The sequence below is a fragment of the Plasmodium gaboni genome, chromosome 13 (genome assembly GCF_001602025.1).
Source record: "Plasmodium gaboni strain SY75 chromosome 13, whole genome shotgun sequence".
NCBI lineage: Eukaryota > Apicomplexa > Aconoidasida > Haemosporida > Plasmodiidae > Plasmodium > Plasmodium gaboni.
Genome location: NC_031493.1, coordinates 1,729,143 through 1,750,359, shown reverse-complemented (window position 1 = coordinate 1,750,359; position 21,217 = coordinate 1,729,143). Strand labels below are relative to the sequence as shown.

Sequence of the window (21,217 nt, the reverse complement as noted above, 5' to 3'; positions counted from 1 at the left end):
ATTTTTTTGTTTTTTCTAAAAACATCCTGCATATCAATATAATTTCCTGTTTGTGTTTGTACTCCTAAAATTTTATCTTTTTCTTTTCTTTTAAGAATATATTTTTTTATTGACTTTTTTCTAGACATAAGTTCTGTGTAATGTATTTTTGAACTTTTCTCAAATTTTCCTCCAAGTGTTTTTATTTGATAATTCTGAACATTTTTTCTTTGAAATTTATCTAGATATGGCAATGTCATTTTTCTTATTTCATGAACTGTATCCATAAAAATCTTTTTTTCTTTTAACTTTTCTTTATATAAATTTTTATCATTCATATCATTTTTGATTATTGTATTTTTTATAAATTTTTTATTTTCATTATTATTATCATATTTTTTATTAAGATGCTCTTGAACTTTTTTGTTTTTTTCTATTGTCACTGATACATTTTTATTATTATATGTATTATTAATATTGTTATTATTATTTTTCTCTTTATCATTAACTATTATGTTAGTTTTTTCATCACAAGTGTAATCCTTTTTTTTTTTTTTATGGTTCTCATTTAATAAATATTTATCATCATCATCATTATTATTATTATTATTATATATATTCATTATATTATCATTATTTTTTATATTTTTATTTTTCTGTTTTGTATTATATTTAATATCATCTTTATTTTCATTTTCATTTTCATTTTCATGTTCTTTCTTTTCTTCATTTTCTGATGATGAAAATCCCCATAAATTGTTCATATATTTTTGTATTTTCTTTTCCTCTTGATCATTTTTCCCTTTTTTTTTTTTAAGCTTCTTTTTTTCTTTAATCTTATTCGACATATCTTATTAAACATAAACAGGTCGGTAATAAAAATGAAAGATAATCATGAATTTGTTTTTTTTATTATTTTTTTTAATATATAAAAGAAACGCTTTCTTTCTTTTTTAAATACCTTTAATTGGTCATTTTGAAGATTATATATATATATATTAAAATATTTTTAATTATTTATTACTTTTGATAAAAGCATATAATATATACGACGGCATTTTATTAATTATTATATATTTATAAATATATATATTATATATATATATATATATATATATATATATATATATATAATTTTTTTTTTTTTTTGTTCTCTATAACAAGGTTCTCATTTTTTTTGAAAGAAAAGATTATTTTATTATAATATACATAATATATATAATATTATATATATAAACAAAGTTGTATTATATATTATATATTATATATTAATATAATAATAAAATACCTTTAAAAGTATAAAAAAAATATTATATATATATAAATAATATATTTATATACATACATTATATTTTACCACATATATATTTTTATATATGTTATATTTTATTATTTATTTATTTTTTTTTATTTTGTTTTTTCTATAAAATAATAAAAAAAAAAAAAAAAAAAAAAAAAAAAAGGAAGAAATTATAAGTAATTTTTTTCTTTTATTTATTTATTTATATATATGTTTTCCTTTTTTATGTATCAATATATATAATATATACATTATTTATCACAGAAGGATAAAATCCATAATAATTATAAAATATATACTTTTAAATTTATATGTATTTTATTTGACATTATATTATAATATATATATATATTATATAAAATTATTTTTTTATATTATATTTTTTGTGTTATTTGTATATATTAATATTTATCTATTTATTCATTCTGTAATTCAAAATGGCTACGACAAATAAGAAGTTACAAAAAATTATGACCCAACCTATAGTAAGATATAATAAGAGAAAAAAAAAAAAAAAATAAATTATTTGCTATAATATGTTGTATATTTATTACATGGTTATGTTTTCAAAACTTTTGTTTGTCGCACATTTGTAGATATAATAAGTATGTATTATATATATATATATATATATATATATATATATATATATTATTTATTTTACTTTATTGACAGAACCAAATATTTAGGTTTTTTACAAACAAAACGGTTGTGCAAATATGGTTATATGATAAACCTGATATGAGAATAGAAGGTATTATATTGGTAAGTGAATTGAAAATATACACATAAATGAATATATATATATATATATATATATATATATATATAATATAATATTTATATTATTATAATTTATATTTTATTTGTTATATAAAAATCTTTACAGGGTTTTGACGAATATATGAATATGGTATTAGACCAAACAAAAGAAATATCAGTAAAGAAAAATATAAAAAAGGAACTTGGAAAAATATTATTAAAAGGGGATACAATAACTTTAATCATGGAAGTGTAAGAAGATTATAAATATATAAATAAATATATAAGGATAGACTTTATATCTTGTATATAAAAAAATAAACATCTTATATAATATATTCATCATGATATTTTAATATATATATATATATATTTACTTTTTATTTTTTCTAGAAAAGATGAAGAAAAATAAAAAACATGAGGTATTTCGTTATTCTTATATCATTTCAACATAATAATAAATATCATTATAACACATATATTTTTTATAATATATATAACAATCATATAAATAAAATTAAATTAAATATATTTTTATATATTTATATGGGTTATTTATTTTTTCAATTTTTAATCTTTTCATTTTATAATAACATATATATATATATATATATATATCATTTCTTTTCCTATTTCTTTTTCTTTCTTTCTTTCTTTTTTTTTTTTTTTGTTTTTTGTTTACTTTTTTAAAAAACTATTTATAAATTAATTTTATAAAATAAATAATAAAAATATTGACATCGTAATTTTTATTTATTATTTCAATGTAGAATGCATTTTTTAATGTTGCTTATTATATTGATATATCCTCATAAGGATGATATTATAATTATTTTAATTTTCTTTTTTTTTTCTCAGTACATGAAATAATTAAACCATAAAATATTAAAATATTAAAATATTCAAAATATTAAAATATTCAAATAGTCTTTTTAAAAATTTTGCTTCACCACAGTGTATTTATATATACATGTATATTTTTATTTCCGTTATTATTTCTATATTTAAAAAAAAAAAAAAAAAAAATGATAATGCTTATTTTGCACATAAGACTGTATTTCACAACAAAAAAAAAAAATAAAATAAAATATAATTATATAAATATTTTATATATTGTATATAAAATATATAAATATTTATTTGCTAAATATAACAATATTCTGATGGTAGTAAAATCTACTCTTTTTATTTTGTTATTACACTGTTTAATATTAAATGGAACACGAAGATAAAATATATAAATATAAAAATATATAAATATATAAATATATATATATATATATATATATATTTTTATCTATATTATTGTTATATATATATATATATACCCATGAAGAATGTTGATATATTTATTGATAGGAGCGTTTTTTTTTTAATAAAACTATATCAAACACATAAAAAAAAACTCTTGTCATTTTGAATAATAATTAATTTGACTATATATTATTGAATTGATTAAAATAGAAAAAGATATAATATACTCTTAAAATATAAATTACTTTTGTTTAAAATATATATATATATATATATATATATATATATGTATTATGTATATTTTAAGCCGAACAAGGATTAAATTAAAAATAAAAGATATAAAATTTGTGTTATATATTTATATATATATATAAATATTTGTATATATAATTATGATATTATATTATATTATATATATATATATATCTTTATGTATATATTATACATATTATATATTGTATAATTTTTCTTTTCTTTTCTTTTTTTTTTAACTAGAGAAGAGAAAAATATATATTTCTAAATATTATATATATGTATTATATATATAATATATATGTCACATATCTTTATGTATGTAGTCGTTTCTGCTTTAAAAAAAAAAAAAAAAAATTAATAAAAATTTAAATGTAAAATTAAAAAAAAAAAAAAAAAAAAAAAAATTAAAAAATTATTTTAAATATATATATATATATATATATATATATATATATTTATATAATTGTCAAAAAAAAATCTTATGACAAGTAAGTCATTGTTATTATCCTTTTTAAAATATAAAAAAGTGAATACATATATTTTTGAAAAATCATTCTCCAATATTTTAAAAAACACAAAAAAACAGATTGATTGTCATTTTAAAAGTTGTTTTGTCACAATGAATGAGAAAAAGGAGCACGTTCTTGAGGGAGAAAAGAATAAGCGAGTGGTGAATGCAAACAAGTAATAGGGAAAATAAAAAAAAAAAAAAAAATATATATATATATATATAAAATAAAAAGGATATAAATAATGAAAAAAATTAAGAAAAATAAATACTTAGGAATGTCATTAATATAATATAATATATTATATATATATATATATATATTTTTTATTTCTATTATTTTATATTTGTTTACCTTTGTAGAGATAAGAAAAAAGAGGAAGAAGGTGAAGTGGATCCAAGATTATACTTTGAAAATCGATCTAAATTTATACAAGATCAAAAGGATAAAGGAATTAATCCCTATCCTCACAAATTTGAAAGAACTATAAGTATTCCTGAGTTTATTGAGAAATATAAAGATTTAAATAATGGTGAACATTTAGAAGATACTATATTAAATATAACTGGTCGTATAATGAGAGTTTCTGCATCTGGTCAGAAATTACGTTTTTTTGATTTAGTTGGAGATGGAGAAAAGATTCAAGTATTAGCAAATTATTCATTTCATAATCATGAAAAAGGAAATTTTGTTGAATGTTATGATAAAATAAGAAGAGGTGATATTGTAGGTATAGTAGGATTTCCAGGTAAAAGTAAAAAAGGAGAATTAAGTATATTTCCTAATGAAACTATTTTACTTTCAGCTTGTTTACATATGCTACCTATGAAATATGGTTTAAAAGATACTGAGATTAGATATAGACAAAGATATTTAGATTTATTAATTAATGAATCATCGAGATTTACATTTATAACAAGAACAAAAATAATTAATTTCTTAAGAAATTTTTTAAATGAAAGAGGTTTCTTTGAGGTTGAAACTCCTATGATGAATTTAATTGCTGGTGGTGCAAATGCAAGACCATTTATTACACATCATAATGATTTAGATTTAGATTTATATTTACGTATTGCCACTGAATTACCCTTAAAAATGTTAATAGTAGGTGGTATAGATAAAGTATATGAAATAGGTAAAGTTTTTAGAAATGAAGGTATTGATAATACACATAATCCTGAATTTACTTCTTGTGAATTTTATTGGGCTTATGCTGATTATAATGATTTAATAAAATGGTCAGAAGATTTCTTTTCACAGTTAGTATATCATTTATTTGGTACATATAAAATCTCATATAATAAAGATGGACCAGAAAATCCACCCATAGAAATTGATTTCACACCACCATATCCAAGAGTTTCTATTGTAGAAGAAATAGAAAGAGCAACTAATACTACACTAGAACAACCATTCGATTCAAATGAAACTATTCAAAAAATGATTAATATTATTAAAGAACACAAAATTGAATTACCTAATCCTCCTACTGCAGCTAAATTATTAGATCAACTTGCTTCACATTTTATTGAAAATAAATATAACGATAAACCATTTTTTATTGTCGAACACCCACAAATTATGAGCCCACTTGCAAAATATCATAGAAGCAAACCTGGACTGACAGAAAGATTAGAAATGTTTATTTGTGGAAAAGAAGTTCTAAATGCATACACAGAATTAAATGATCCTTTTAAACAAAAGGAATGTTTTAAATCACAACAAAAAGATAGAGAAAAAGGTGACACAGAAGCAGCACAATTAGATTCTGCATTTTGTACCTCTCTAGAATATGGTCTACCACCCACTGGAGGTTTAGGATTAGGTATTGATAGAATCACTATGTTTTTGACCAACAAAAATTCTATAAAGGATGTTATATTATTCCCCACCATGCGACCAGCCAATTGAAATATTAAGATAAATAAGAAAAAATATATATATATATAAATGAGAGTACAAATGTGCAAATGTTTTTAAATATATATATATATATATATTTACATATTTATGTCTTTATTGTTTATTTGGTTGTATGACTTGTTATATATATATATATATATATATATTTAATCAGTTTGTAATATTTTTTTAATATCCTTGTGGGATATTTATTTTGTTATAATGTTATTAATTTTTAATTTTTTAAAGTGTATATGTTTTTATTCCATACACAAATAAATAAATAAATATATATATATATATATATATATATTTGTTGTTATAAATTATTTTCTGTCTTATTTATGTTTTATTACTTCTTCACAAATTAAAAAATTGGGTGATGTGAGTCACTAGCATAATTTTATAGGCCTAATAACTATAACATGAAATAAATAAATAAAAATATATGTATATATTAAAATGAAAAAAAATTTTACCTTTTTTAATTCATATGTATATACATGGGAATAGTGGTATGATATATATATATATATATGTCTATTATAAAATAGTTCTTTGGATTTAAAAAAAAAAAAAAAAAATACAAACATAAATTTATAGCTCAATAAATATATAAATGATTATATATATATATATGTGTTGTTTCTTATAAGACATGGATTTAATATTTTTTTGGAATATCATAGTATTTTTTTTTATATTTATTATTTAATTTTTTTTCTTATATTAATATTTCAAATGGTCAATCCTCCTTTTGATATAAATTACTTTTTAAATAGCTGTACGAATTTGGAAAAATCTTATGAACATTTATTAAAAGAAAAAAAATTATATGAATTAAAATTAAATCAGGCTTTGATAAGTCTCCAAGAAATAAATGAAAAATATGAAGAGGAAAGGAAGAGTATAACCAGCAAAAATTTAAAAATAAATAAATAAAAATATATATATATATATATATGTGCTGCTCAATATACATTTAATTTTTATACAACATTTAAAACCTAATTCTTTATACTTATATATTACACCTAGACAATCTTGATGTCTCATTAAGAATATCTGAGCAAACTGATAAAATGATAAAGAATGAAAATATATTTGAAGAGTAAAATGAATTAAAATAGGAATATATTAATGCATATACCGATGAATATTATATATTTATATGTACCTTTATAATTACTTTATAGTGTAGAGAGACAGAATGAGGAATTGAAAGAAAAAATCGAAGAGATTAATAAGGAAAGAGAATTAGGTTATCACAAAGTGTTGTAATATGTTGATTTGATATTAATTTATATAAATTAAAATAAATAAATATAGATATATATATATATATATATATATATATATATATATATATATATATAAATATATACATACATATATATATTTATATATATATGTATATTTTAGAAAAGCAACTATTGGAAGAGAAAATAAAAATTTTGAAAATACAAAAAGAGAAAGAAATCGAGGAATATGAAAAACAAATGGTAATAAATACTAATATAGTTTATAAAATATATTCAATCATTTAATTTTTAAAATATCATTATTTTAGAGAATCTTAAAAAATGAGTTGTTTAAACTTAATAGTGTTATTGTAGAGTTAGATTTAGATATATCATCAAAAGAGTAACTGCTCAAAAAAAAAAAAAAAAAATAAAATAAAATAATACAATAAAATATCATAGAATAGAATATGTCATAAAATATATTATATTTATAACCTTCTTATATTTTATATATAATAATATTTTCTTCATTTATATCCTAATTATATTTCCTTTCCATTAATTCATGTTACAGTAAAGAAATAAATAACTTGTCGTCATACTTAAAGTCTTATAAAGAAAAGCACGACAAAGTTGTATTAGAATATGAGGAAAAAATGAATGATATAATTAAACAAAATGAAGAGAAGGAAAAGAAAAATAAAGTAAGCTAAATAATATATTAAAAAAAAAAAAAAAAAAAAAAAAAAAATTAAAAGTCAATCTGTACTTCCTTTTCTTCTTCTAAGTGAATATTTTGTTTACAAAAAATAAAGAACACACACATAAATATAAATATAAATATAAATATAAATATATATATATGTTTATTTATTTAATATATGATTTTAAAATTTTATTATATTTTTTATAGGAAGCTCTTGAGAATATAAGAAATATCAAGGACAATCTTGCTTTAAATAATTTGAGAAATAAACTCAAGTTATTACAAGAAGTTAGTAATATTATATATATATATATATATATATATATATTATATATATGTATTATTAGGTGCTTATAAATATAATTTTATCTAGATTATTATTTAATATTAATAGGAGTGCACATTCATATATTTATTCTTAGGATTATAACGATTTAGAAAAAGAATATCTACATTTAAAAAAGAGTATAAATAAAACATCAACTAAGAAACATTTGATAACAAAAAGAATTCAAGGCAAAAGTGTATGTAATAATAAAATATCTTATAAAATATAATAAGTGAGAAAAAAAATAAAAAATAAAAATAAAACATTTTATGTATATATAAGTATATATTTATTATTACAATGTGTGATATATATAAAATAATTTTTCTTCAATACTATATGAAAAAAGTTATATAAAGTGTAACATGTATTTTTATGTGTTAAAAAGGAAACACAATATTCAATTCAAAATAAAATATAGATAAAATATATAAATAAATATATATATATATATATATATATATATTTATATGTATATACATTTATATGTGTGCTCCTTATGTAATGGGGGACACATAATTTTTTTTTTTTTTTTGTGAGAATAAAAAAAAATGAAATTAATATTTTTATATTTCCTTATTTTATACAAATTAATTTTATCATATTGTTATTTATTGAAGAGAAATAAACTACTTTATGGTCATAGAAATCCCTCATCTTGTATATTTTTTATAGTGCAAAAAAATTATTTGAAAAATATTGCTTATAAAAAAAAGAAATTTACTTACAACAGAAATAAGAAGTTACATGATAGTAATGATGATGAAAAGAAACAACCATTTATAAATAATTCGAACATATTTCGAAATAAATATAATTATATACCAACATTTGATGAGGTGAAGAAAGACATAGAAACATTTAAAAAAGATTATCCATATTATTTTACTGAACATAGTATACTAGAATTAATAAGAATAGAAAATAATATTGTTGTAATAAATATTGAAGGACAATTTTTTGAAGATATTAATGTAGTATTTGCAGAAGTAACCAAATATTTATTAAGTAAATATATGGGCATATTAGGTGTCCATCCATATAATATAAGAAACCTGAACATACGGGGGAACCAAATGTGATATATAAATATAAATATATATATATATATATATATAAGTATATATATTTAATATATAATTTTTTTTTTTTTTTTTTGTAAGAATATAAACTTGATATTTTATTACTAATATATGTATATATACTGGTAAGCGATTTTTTTTTTTTTTTTTTTTTAAATAACTACAATAAAATTGCTATACATTTTAATTAATTAAAATAAACATATTAATTTTTAAAAGTTTTTAAATAAGTAAATAAAAATATATCAATATATATATATATATATATATTTCCATATTTATAATATAACTTAAAGCAAATAATATAATTGTTCTTAATATTAACTTTAAAAAGTCATATCTTTTTTACAAAAAAAAAAAAAAAAAAAAATATACATATATATATTATATATATTTTTTTATACACATATAAGCATGTTTATATTCAGCGGGATCATTTTTTTTTTTTTTCTTTTACTTTTTTCAAGATCCCATGTCATAATTATCATTGACATCCTTGTCTTCTCCATATTGTATGATCATATCTATCGAATTAATAATAAAATCTACATTATCATCGTCATATATATTTAAAGGTAAAAAGGAAACTAAATTAAAATCTTCTATTATATTTGCAAAGGCATTATTTAATTTATAATATTTTTTTGACATGCATTTATTTGCTGTAATTATTATATCATGAGGATCTAATGAAAGAATATCATTTAATTTTTCATAATTTTTTTTATATATAGTTTCTTCACATTCATCTGATAAGACACTTTTATTTTCATCTGATGAATTATAAATTGAATGATTATTATTTTTTTGATTTGAATTAAATGATGAATAACTTGATAAACTTGTATTTTCAACATCTGACCATAAAACATATTCATCTTTAAATGATTTTGTATTATTAAAAAATTCTATTTCTTCAAGAAATGTTTTATCATCATGATAATTATTTTTGTCTTGTTCTTGATTAGTTATATTTAAATTATGATAATTATTTTTGATATGATTTAAAATATGTTTGTTTTTATTATTAAAGTGATCATTTTCTTGTGAATTATCTTTTTCATATGTTGGTTGATTTTTATAATATAATAATTTTTTGTTAATTTTTTTATATAATTCTTTTTGATAAAAAAAATTATTTCGATGTTTAAAATTATTAAATTCATGATAATAATTCTTACTAATTAATAAATCACATTTATTTAATATATTTATATGAGGTAGTTCAAAATTTATCATGGTAGATAAACTTGTAAGATATGCTGATAAAAGTTTTGTATTGGAACTAATAAATGATATATCAATTAAAAAAACAATAATTAATCTTATATTTTGATCAGTAAATATATTTAAAATCTTTTTAAAATAATCTGTATGTGTATATAATTCAATTTGTCCAGGTGTATCTATAATAAAATAATTATCATCATCATCATAATTATTTAATTCATCTTCTAATAAATAAGAATTCTCATATAATATTTCTACACTTCTTAATAATGCACAATTAGGTCCTAATTGTTGTTCTTCCATTAAATTATTTACTTCTACATAATTTCTTATATCTATATCATATATTGTGTCATAATAATCATTCAATTCTTTTTCTATATTTGATGTTGTATTTATAGGCTTCTTCTTTCTTTCATAATAATATTCTTCACATGCACTATCCAAATTTACTACATAACAATTACGCTTCTTAATTCTCATAAATTCTTTCATCAACTTACAATAATTACTCTTCCCACTGCCCGCAGGACCGACTACAACTTGTCCATATTTCATAATAAAACGAATAAAAAATATAACAATCACACAAAAAAAAAAAAAAAAAAAAAAAGTCTTATATTATATTATATTATATATATGTAAATATTTTTATTTTAAAATATAATATATATATATATATATATATATATAATATTTAATCGTTATATTAAATATTTATCCTTATCAATATTTTTTTTTTTTTTTTTTCTTGGGTCAAAATAATTTAATATATATATATATATACAAATATTTTTATTTTGTTTTATTTAAATGGATACTTATAAAAAAATATCTAAAATGACATTTATTTTTTTATTTGAACTGTTATATATATATATATATATATATAATATATCATTTAAAGAAAAAATAATTAAAAAATATGTTAAATTTTTTAAATATATAATATTTTTTTCATTTTTTATTAAATCCATATGTTTCATTTTTATATGATGAACAAATAAAAAAAATAAAAAAAAGAAAAATAGAAAAATAGATATATTTATATGTACAATATTATCATATGAACGTTCTATAAAAAATAATTACGTTATTTTGCTTTATTTATTAAATAAGGCATAACATATATATTATATATATATAATATATATATAATATTTTATTTGCATAATAATTTATTTGATAAATTTGTAAAAGCAAGTCTTTCTTTCTTAAATAAACAAAAAAAAAAAAAACAAAACAAAAAAAAAAGTATATATTATATGTTATATTCCTTATAAATATATAATTTCATATATTTTAATTAATATATATATATATATATATATATATATATTTATTTATTTTTATATAATGTTTACTTTTTGATTTGTATATCCACTTTGTGATATAACTGTGTATCAAAATTTTGTACTTGAATAGCTCCAATTAAATATATGGTTAAAACAATAAAAAATAAATTAATTAAAAGCCATAAAACTCCACATAATTTAGAACTGCATTTGGTTAATTTTGCATACTTATATGAATCTGAATCAGGTGTTGATCTAGTTATTAAATCTTCAAAAATATCAACTATACTATACATTTCATTTAATACTCCTATAAAAGTCATTATTATTATTAATGGCCAATAATATACTTTATCCTTATAATATTCACATAATACCCATATAGATATAGTTATAGTTAAAAATAATAAACACAGAAAACGTAAAAACATATTCTTTGCAAATACTACTAGTACAAGTAATAATAAAAAACATAAAAACACGGTTGATATTAATAACGTCCATTTACTTAAATAAGCCATTAATATAAAAAACATTCCATAAAAACATGAACCAATATATCCAGCTGGTAATATAAGATATTGATTACCTCCAACTGTTTTTGTGGAACCTCCATGATCTTTATTTACCTCTAAAATAAATGATAATAAAAATAAAAATAAAAATAATACGTATAAGAATATAAAACAAAATCATAATTATATTAATATAAATTAATTCACATATATATATATATATATATATATATGTATATTTTTTATTTCTTAAAATTTAACCGATTGCCTTAACCTTGCCTCCAGTTAACCAACAAGCAGAGGCATGAGAAAACTCATGTAAAAAAACTGTCAACAATTTGAATGGTTCTAAAATTTTCCATTTCCAACAAATTATATTTATAATTGCACACACGGAAATATTTATGAATGTTATATATTGATTTCTTTCACAGCAATTTTTTAATGCAAAATCAAATATCATTATGTTATTCTTTTATTAATATTATACACATTTAAACAAAAAAAAAAAAAAAAAAAAAAATTAAAAATAAAAATAAAAATAAATATAAAAATAAATATAAATATAAATATAAATAAAAAAGGAGAATATTATCAAAATAACAAAGTTATGAAAAATATAAAAAAATTAAAAATAAATATATATATATATATTATATATATATTTTTTTTATGTAAGAACAATATAAGATAAAAAGTTATTGAAAAAATATTATTTCAAAATAATATTCTTATATATTTATATAAAGACCATTTATATATAAAAATTTACATGTTAACAAGAAAAAGTATATTTTTTCCTTTTATTAAATTGTGCATATATGTATTACACATATTTATTTTATTTTTTTTTTTATTATTATTTTTTAAATATAATATTTTAATATATATATGTATGAATTTATTTATATATATAAATATATATATTTTTTCCTCCCTGTTTTATTTATTTATTTATTTATTTATTTATTTATTTATTTATTAATTTATTCATCCATTTTGATTTCATTATTTTTTCTTTTCTTGGGCAACAAATTTAATAACTTTAGTGTTTCTTCGGATAAGCCAATATTTTCAATTGGATTAGCTTTTTCGTCATTTTTACTCGTCCTAAGATTATGTTTTTCGTTCTCACTGTTGTATGACCTATTTAAATATTGATTTTCGTTTGTCTCATTATTTATATCTTCCTTTATATCATTGGTTAACTTATTAATTTGATCGTCTTTTTTATATATGTTTAATTCATTTGATTTTTCATTAAGATCTGAACTGGGATTTATACTGCTTGAATTTAAGTGATTTTCTTCATTCAATTTAAAAAGTTTAGAAAAATTTACTTTTATTTGTGCATTCTCCAAAATATGTTTCACAGCATTATTTTTTATGGACAAATTATTTATTTCACTTATACTGACATTCAAATTTGACTTGTTTTGGTTTTCTTCTAATTCTAATGTTGGAATTATGTAATCCGGCAAATCACTATTTGATCTAAAAAAATAAAAATATATATATATATATGTAAAATTTTAATTGAATGAATGTATTACTGATGTTAAAAAAAATATATATATATGCTACACATATAGATCAATATATATATATATATATATATATATATATTTATTTATTTATTTATTTATATATATATATTTTTTATTTGAATAAATAAGTGGAGAGTAAAAATTAAAAAAATATGAACAGTTCAGGTAAAATTACTCGGGCATTGGTATATTATGTTCCTTTATTTTTTTGACAATATTATTAATTTTATATTCATTAATTAAATGTAAGATTATTAAATTTTCTATTATTGATAATAAAGGTACATCCATTTTATATTTTTCGTTAAAAGTTTTAATATTTTGTAAAATATTATGTAGTTCCTTTTGATATACTTTAAAATTTTCAATATTTTTTTTGTCTATTTTGCTGATTACATTTGTTGTTAAAGAATTTTTATAATCATCATTTTCACTTACACTAAATTTTTTTTTAGAGTTATGATAAACACATGGATAATTAAGTAATTCAAATATATCCTTTATTTCAATTTTTATATTTTTAATAAAATTTGATAGTGATTCAAAAAAGGACTTTATATAAAAATTGTTTTCATTTTCATTATTACTCAACGACGTATTCATTTTTTTTTTTTTTTTGATTTTAATCTTGAATCGGAAAAAAAATAAAATAAACAAAAAGTTTATGAATATAATTATAAATTTAAATAAATAAATATATATATATATATATATATATGTATTTAAATTTATATGTATGTATAAAAGTCCATTTGGATAAAACAGAAATATTCATAAATTTAGTAAAAAAATGAACATCTATAAAAAAAAAAAAAAAAAAAAAAAATTTCAGTATTTCACAAGTTCAATTTTAATTATTAATGTCTAATTTTTATATAAATGTATTACACCAATATATCCAAAAAAAAAAAAAAAAAAAAAAAAAAAAAAAAAAAAATTTGTAATTGAACTTTTATATTTATTATTTTTTTCCTTTTGTATGATTATGTATTTTTTTTAATTCTTATATATTCTAAAATTTATATTTAAAATATATATATATATATATATATATTATATGTGATACCATTATATAGTTTGGTTTACATTCTTTATTTATATAATACATTATTTTATTATTTATTTTATTTTTTTTTTTTTTTTCCACATTATTATATCATTTTCATATAATTTAAATATATACTATAATTATTTTATTATATATATAAAAATATATATATTTTTTTTGTTACCATATTGGCATAATTTGTTTAATATATATGTAATTATTTATTTTTATTTTTTGGTTTGCTCTTCATAAATAAATATCTTATAAATTTTCGGTTCACTTTTTATTTCTTTAACGATATAAATAAATTGTAATTCATATTTCAGAAGAAAAAAAAAAAAAAATTTGGTATTTTATTTTAAAAAAAAAAGAAAAAATATATTTATATATATTATATATATATATTATGTGTATTTTGATAAATTGTATTCATATATAAAATATTAAATATATTATATATATATATTATATTATATTATATATATTTTATATATTCTTCGTTTTATTTTATTTTATTTTATATTTTTATTTTTATAATTTTTATGTTATTTGTCATAATAACAATTATTTTGTAATATTATCTGCATAATTTAAAAAGAATATATATATATATCCATATAAAAAATACATTTATTTATATGATTATATATTTGAAATTTTTTTTTTTTTTTTTTTTTATTTGTAAATATAGAAATTTTTTCTTTCAATATTAACATTTGTTGTCTCGAATGATTTCGTTATACTTTGTTATATAAATAATATATATGTATATATATATATATATATATATTTTTTTTTTTTTATTTTTATTTTTATTTTTCCCCCTTTATTCTTTTTGAGATGTTGATTTGTTTTTATTAATAATGTTGCATTTACAAAGGTCAACGATATCTGATATTGAGAATATAGAATATATTTTGAAGAAGAAAGATTATAGTGGTATAAAAACAAATCAAGACATAAAGAAGATATTTAAAGATTTAGGTAGTGCGTTCCGAATTTTTGGTGAGTCTTTAAAAAAGATACATAATGATGGAAATACAATTATATGCAATATAAAAAAGAAGAAAGAAAGTGATAAAGAAAAGTTAGATGAGAATGTATATCTTGTAGATTGTTTCACAAATGTTATTTCAGTTATAAAACATATGTCTGAAGAAAATATATCAGCTAGTGATGAGATAGAAAAAAATATAGTTGATGAATTTGAAAAAGAAGAAAAAGAAAGGATAGAAGATATTAATGATATATATAAAGAGGAAAGTAATTTAGAAGCTAATGTAGAAAATGAAGATAGTGATAATTTTAATAATGATAATAATAATAATGATAATATTAATAATGATAATAATAATAATGATAATTTTAATAATGATAATTTTAATAATGATAATATTTATAATGATATATGTATAGAAAATATACCCATAATACATTTAGATAATTATTTAAAAAAATGTTTAGAAAAAAGTGAATTTACAAATGAATATGTAAATCATCCAAAATATGTAAACTACTTTTCAGAATTTTCTAAATTAGATGTTAAGTTAGAAAAAGAAATAAATTCTTTTAAAGAAATCATAGATAAATTTGCAAAGAATGCAAGTAAACATCTTATAAATAAATCACATGAAAGGATAGAAGCCATATATATAAAAAAAAAAGAAATATTATCTTTCTTATATGAAAATATTGATGAATTGAAAGATAACAAAAATAATATCATTTGTAATAAGGATATGTCTTCCAACAAACATCAAAATGAAGAAAAAAAAAAAAAAAAACATGTTAATTTTGAAAATAAAAATAAAAGTATAAAATCATATGATAAAGGTTCATATAAAAAAAGAAATAATAAAATACAAGATCAAAGTCTTTATTTAGAAAAATTCGAAATAAGAGAAAAATATAGAATAGAAAAAATATATTCTAGCTTTAGAACATTTATTAAATTATTAGCATTAAAACATATACGTATAAATAAAGTTATATATGAAACATCAAAAGAAATAAGCTCTTATGATTCTTTAATAGATTATCAACAATGGCTAAGTATTATTTTAAAAAAAAATATTGATATAGGTAATTTACAAGAGTGTATTCAAAATAATAATATATTATCTAAGGAGGAAGAATTTATGTTAATGCCATCAGAAACAAATAATAGTTCTAATACATATATAATGAATTTATTAGAAAAAGTGCAAAATAGCGCTCCACATTTTCTAAAGGGGGAATTGATTTTTAATGAGAATAAAAAAGAGAAATTAAAAATAGAAGAAGATAATGATAATAAAAAAAAAAAAGAAAATGATATGTCTTTTGAAAAAAATGAAAATACTATTAAAATTGATCAAGATGATATGATAAATACTCAATTGAACGATAACAAAAATAATAATACATTAATTTTAAATAGAGAAGAAAAATATAATTTTGAAAAAAATGAAAATAAAAGTGAAGGAATAAATTCTCATAGGGATAGTCAATTCCCCGATATATTTTATATCCCTATAATAATAAAACAAAATGATATTGATGAAATAAAATCTGTATGTCACAATGTGAATGACCAAGAATATTATAATGATAAGATTAATAGTTGTTTATCAAATAATTATGTAAATAAAGGTATAGGTGGAGATGAAGATATTTATATAGATAAAATATTATATAATAATATAAATTATTGTAGTAATTTAAATATGAATATATATTTTAAGAAAGATATGGATAGATATAATGGAAATAATATTGTTACATTTTATAAGAATAGACAAAAGTGTTATGAGAAATTTCTTTTACAGTTTAATGATTTAAATATGTTATCTTATATATATAAAAATAAAAATATCAAAATAGATAATAATGATAATTATATTCATAATAATATTATTGATGATAGTTCAATTTTATTTGATAATAAAAATTTCCAAAGTTTTTTTTATGAAGAAAGTCATAATTTTTATCCATATAAAATTCCTAGCTGTATTAGTAATAATTTTTCAATATTTCAAAAAATTAATTCGCATAATAATAATGAATCTTATAATATGGATGAATGTGATATAGATGAAAATGATTATAAATTGATGTCTTATGAATCTCTTCTTTTAGTATATTATTTTTTGTCAACCCAATTAAATTGTTATTTCTTATATGATATAGGTAGCCAAAATAAGATTAATAAATATATGTATAAAGAAATATGTGACAAATATTCAGATGCTCTAAATGCTTTATTTAGGAATGACGAATGTTATTTGAATAAAGAGGATATAAATTATGTAGATGATAATAAGAAGGATGTATTTTTATTACCTACAGATGCTTATGAGAAGGAAAAAAATGAAAAATATGAAAAAAATGATAAATATGAAAAAAATGAAAAATATGAAAAAAATGAAAAATATGAAAAAAATGATAAATATGAAAAAAATGATAAATATGAAAAAAATGATAAATATGAAAAGTATCAAAAATATAATAAGTGCAATAATAATAATAATACAGAAAATGTAAAAAAAAAAGATAAAAAAATTAACGACTATTTTGAATATATAGATTATATTTACAATGTAAAACTTCAAAATCTATTACTTATAAAAAGATTAATAAGTATATTTAGAAATAAATTATATTTAAATTCAAGGAACAATGATTTGATAACTATGTTAACTATTCCTAATCATTATATGAATTATGGATATAAATATTCTTTTCATGTTCTTGATATTAGATTTAGGGTTATGCGTTTATTGGAGAGTTTGCAATATAATGATTTATTTGATTGTAATAATGAGGATGAATTATATAAGGAAGGAGATAAAAATATTAAAAAAAATAACCACAACAATAATAATAATAATAATAAATATAATAATAATAAATATAATAATAATAATAAATATAATAGCAATAGTAATAATCCATTATGTATATATTTATCTTGGGTAAGACGACAAGTGCATTTATTGTATATGTCGTTATATTTCAAGTTTAAACGTTTTATGATATTCATACCATATTTTTATAATATATATAAAACATATAATAATAATATAATGAGTGATGAAGAAGAAAATGATATATTTAAAGGGAATGAAAATTATTTTACATATACAAATAAATGTAAGGAAGAAAATAATTCTTTTGTAAGATATATAAAAAATGTTGAGAAAAAGATCAAAAAGATTCATTATTTTATATTATCTCAAAAGAGTAATGTTAATTATAATATGCAGCATATTATAAATGAAGATATAATAAATGATGATAATAATGTGCATTATATAGATTTTAGTTGCCTAAATAGTGATGAAAAAATTATTTTCTTTTCTTATTTATTACTAAAAAATTTAATAAAATCATTTCGAATTGTGTTACTATTAAAATCATTGATAAAAGAAAATATATGGAATAAAGGTAAAGTAGATGAAAAATTAAAGTTGACAAATCTGATAAAATATTTTACAAAGATTGAATGTTATGATAATGAAATAAAAAATGTTATATATAATTCGTTTAGTAATACACATATGTCTAATATGGATAATAATATAAAGAATACCTCCATTGAAGAAGAAGAAAAATATAAATTTGAAACAATGAAGAGCGAAGACAGTTCTATAATATATAATGCAAATAATAATATGTGTGGTATGAATAATATGTGTGTTACTAATAATATATATAATACATCTAAAATGGATTATAACAAATATATATGTAATAATAATATTAATGTTTGTTATAATAATATGCATAATTCTTTTGAGCATAATAAATTGTATGTCGATAATTTCAAAAAAAATGTAAAAAATGAAGAGAAAAATGTTTATGATAAAGAACAAAATAGAGAGGAAAACATACATATATGTAAAAGTATAGATAATGATGAACTTTTTAAAAATATATTCTTGAATGAATGTATTATAAAAAAAAAGAAGAATATACAAAAGAGAGTTTTTTACAAATTAAATGTAGAAACAGTTTTGAGTTCTTCTTGGTTTCTTGATAGAATATTAATACATTTATTTTTATATTTTTATACCTCATGTATGATAGATAAAAATTCAAAAGAAAAAATATTTTTTGATGCACCATATATTATGCAAGGTATTATTATGGTTATTCATTATTTGTTGGCAGGAAATGATTTAACCCTAAGGAACAAAAAAAAAACAAATATAAATAAAGAGTATATTATAGAAAGTGGAACTGTATATAATAAATTTAAAGAAGCAGCATCTACAAATACGACACATATGACAAATAGTAATAATAATAATAATAATAATATTAATAGTTGTAGTAATATTTATGGTGACCCATATAAACAATATGATGTCCAAGGTATCTATAATACTTATAATGACGCACTAGAATCCACCTTAATACCCATGAATACATTTATTCTTTACTTTGTCATACACCTGTTTTATTCCTTTTTTGATAAAAACACACTCACATTATATAATAACAATGAATATAAAACTTATGAGTTATTCTTAAAGAAACAAAGTCATGAGAACAAAAAAGAAAATACATTAGACGATTTATTAAACCAATCATCTACAAATAATATGACAAATGAAATTATCACTGTGCAAATGGCTAGCAGATTTTTCTTTCTTATAAAACATTTTGAACAGTTTTTATCATCTAAATCAATAGATGAAAATAATACATTTGTACATAATACAAAGAAACGTACTAGTGTAAAAAATATGAAATTGAAAAAGCATGAACTTTATTCAGACAAAGGAGATAATGATTATTCATGCGCAGATAAACATGTGAAAAATAAAAAATATAAAAAATATGTACATGAACATAATAATAATAATAATAATAATCAGAATTATATTTATGATAAAGAAGAAAAAAAAAAAAAAAAAAAAAAAAAAAATTTATTCTGTTCAAACGTACCTGAAGGTATTAATAACTCATTTAATGATCTATTTATTATGGACGAAAAATTTGTTAAGGATATAGAAACTAAAAAACTAAAAGAAGAAGAATATAAGAATGATATAATTTATTTAAGGAGATATTATAATATAAGAAAATTTTTTAATTATGATCATTTTGAAAATTTAATAAGTTGTTATGTTCCTAATATTTTATCATACTATTTAAATGAACATATATATTCAAAAGATTATATTCTTTTTGATAGGATAACCTTAAATAATGAACGCTATATGAATGGTGATAATAAAAAAAGGGTGATAATAAAAAAAGTATATTGTGTGATAA

At 17.6% G+C, this 21,217-nt stretch overlaps 9 protein-coding genes across 9 annotated transcripts in view; 5 read left to right on the top strand and 4 right to left on the bottom strand.

The window, feature by feature from the left end:
* Window positions 1–827, bottom strand: PGSY75_1350300 (hypothetical protein; the record flags this gene model as incomplete). The annotated part of the gene is made up of 1 exon (XM_018787537.1): window positions 1–827. A coding segment is annotated over one exon (827 nt), but the record flags the coding sequence as incomplete, so codon positions are not given.
* An 889-nt stretch (window positions 828–1,716) lies between these two features.
* Window positions 1,717–2,453, top strand: PGSY75_1350200 (putative small nuclear ribonucleoprotein E; the record flags this gene model as incomplete). The annotated part of the gene is made up of 4 exons (XM_018787536.1): window positions 1,717–1,764; window positions 1,955–2,044; window positions 2,169–2,293; window positions 2,435–2,453. 4 exons carry the CDS (start codon window positions 1,717–1,719, stop codon window positions 2,451–2,453), a joined length of 282 nt encoding a protein of 93 aa, XP_018640278.1.
* A 1,578-nt stretch (window positions 2,454–4,031) lies between these two features.
* On the top strand, window positions 4,032–5,970 carry PGSY75_1350100 (lysine--tRNA ligase; the record flags this gene model as incomplete). Its single annotated transcript, XM_018787535.1, has 2 exons — window positions 4,032–4,234; window positions 4,422–5,970. The coding sequence occupies 2 exons, from the start codon at window positions 4,032–4,034 to the stop codon at window positions 5,968–5,970; spliced, it is 1,752 nt and encodes a 583-aa protein (XP_018640277.1).
* Window positions 5,971–6,702: 732 nt separating this feature from the next.
* On the top strand, window positions 6,703–8,468 carry PGSY75_1350000 (hypothetical protein; the record flags this gene model as incomplete). Its single annotated transcript, XM_018787534.1, has 8 exons — window positions 6,703–6,868; window positions 7,000–7,072; window positions 7,158–7,222; window positions 7,384–7,463; window positions 7,532–7,605; window positions 7,780–7,909; window positions 8,119–8,199; window positions 8,334–8,468. The coding sequence occupies 8 exons, from the start codon at window positions 6,703–6,705 to the stop codon at window positions 8,466–8,468; spliced, it is 804 nt and encodes a 267-aa protein (XP_018640276.1).
* A 322-nt stretch (window positions 8,469–8,790) lies between these two features.
* On the top strand, window positions 8,791–9,321 carry PGSY75_1349900 (hypothetical protein; the record flags this gene model as incomplete). Its single annotated transcript, XM_018787533.1, has 1 exon — window positions 8,791–9,321. The coding sequence occupies one exon, from the start codon at window positions 8,791–8,793 to the stop codon at window positions 9,319–9,321; it is 531 nt and encodes a 176-aa protein (XP_018640275.1).
* Window positions 9,322–9,783: 462 nt separating this feature from the next.
* PGSY75_1349800 (putative nucleolar preribosomal associated cytoplasmic ATPase) lies at window positions 9,784–11,109 on the bottom strand (the record flags this gene model as incomplete). Its single annotated transcript, XM_018787532.1, has 1 exon — window positions 9,784–11,109. The coding sequence occupies one exon, from the start codon at window positions 11,107–11,109 to the stop codon at window positions 9,784–9,786; it is 1,326 nt and encodes a 441-aa protein (XP_018640274.1).
* An 802-nt stretch (window positions 11,110–11,911) lies between these two features.
* On the bottom strand, window positions 11,912–12,824 carry PGSY75_1349700 (putative membrane protein; the record flags this gene model as incomplete). Its single annotated transcript, XM_018787531.1, has 2 exons — window positions 11,912–12,477; window positions 12,623–12,824. The coding sequence occupies 2 exons, from the start codon at window positions 12,822–12,824 to the stop codon at window positions 11,912–11,914; spliced, it is 768 nt and encodes a 255-aa protein (XP_018640273.1).
* Window positions 12,825–13,347: 523 nt separating this feature from the next.
* PGSY75_1349600 (hypothetical protein) lies at window positions 13,348–14,511 on the bottom strand (the record flags this gene model as incomplete). Its single annotated transcript, XM_018787530.1, has 2 exons — window positions 13,348–13,855; window positions 14,084–14,511. The coding sequence occupies 2 exons, from the start codon at window positions 14,509–14,511 to the stop codon at window positions 13,348–13,350; spliced, it is 936 nt and encodes a 311-aa protein (XP_018640272.1).
* A 1,308-nt stretch (window positions 14,512–15,819) lies between these two features.
* PGSY75_1349500 (hypothetical protein) overlaps window positions 15,820–21,217 on the top strand; it is a gene marked incomplete at both ends in the record, with an annotated part of 9,567 nt that continues 4,169 nt past the window's right edge. Inside the window, one exon of the mRNA XM_018787529.1 lies at window positions 15,820–21,217. This exon is cut by the window's right edge and continues 3,928 nt beyond it. Within this exon, the coding sequence (XP_018640271.1) occupies window positions 15,820–21,217 (5,398 nt within the window).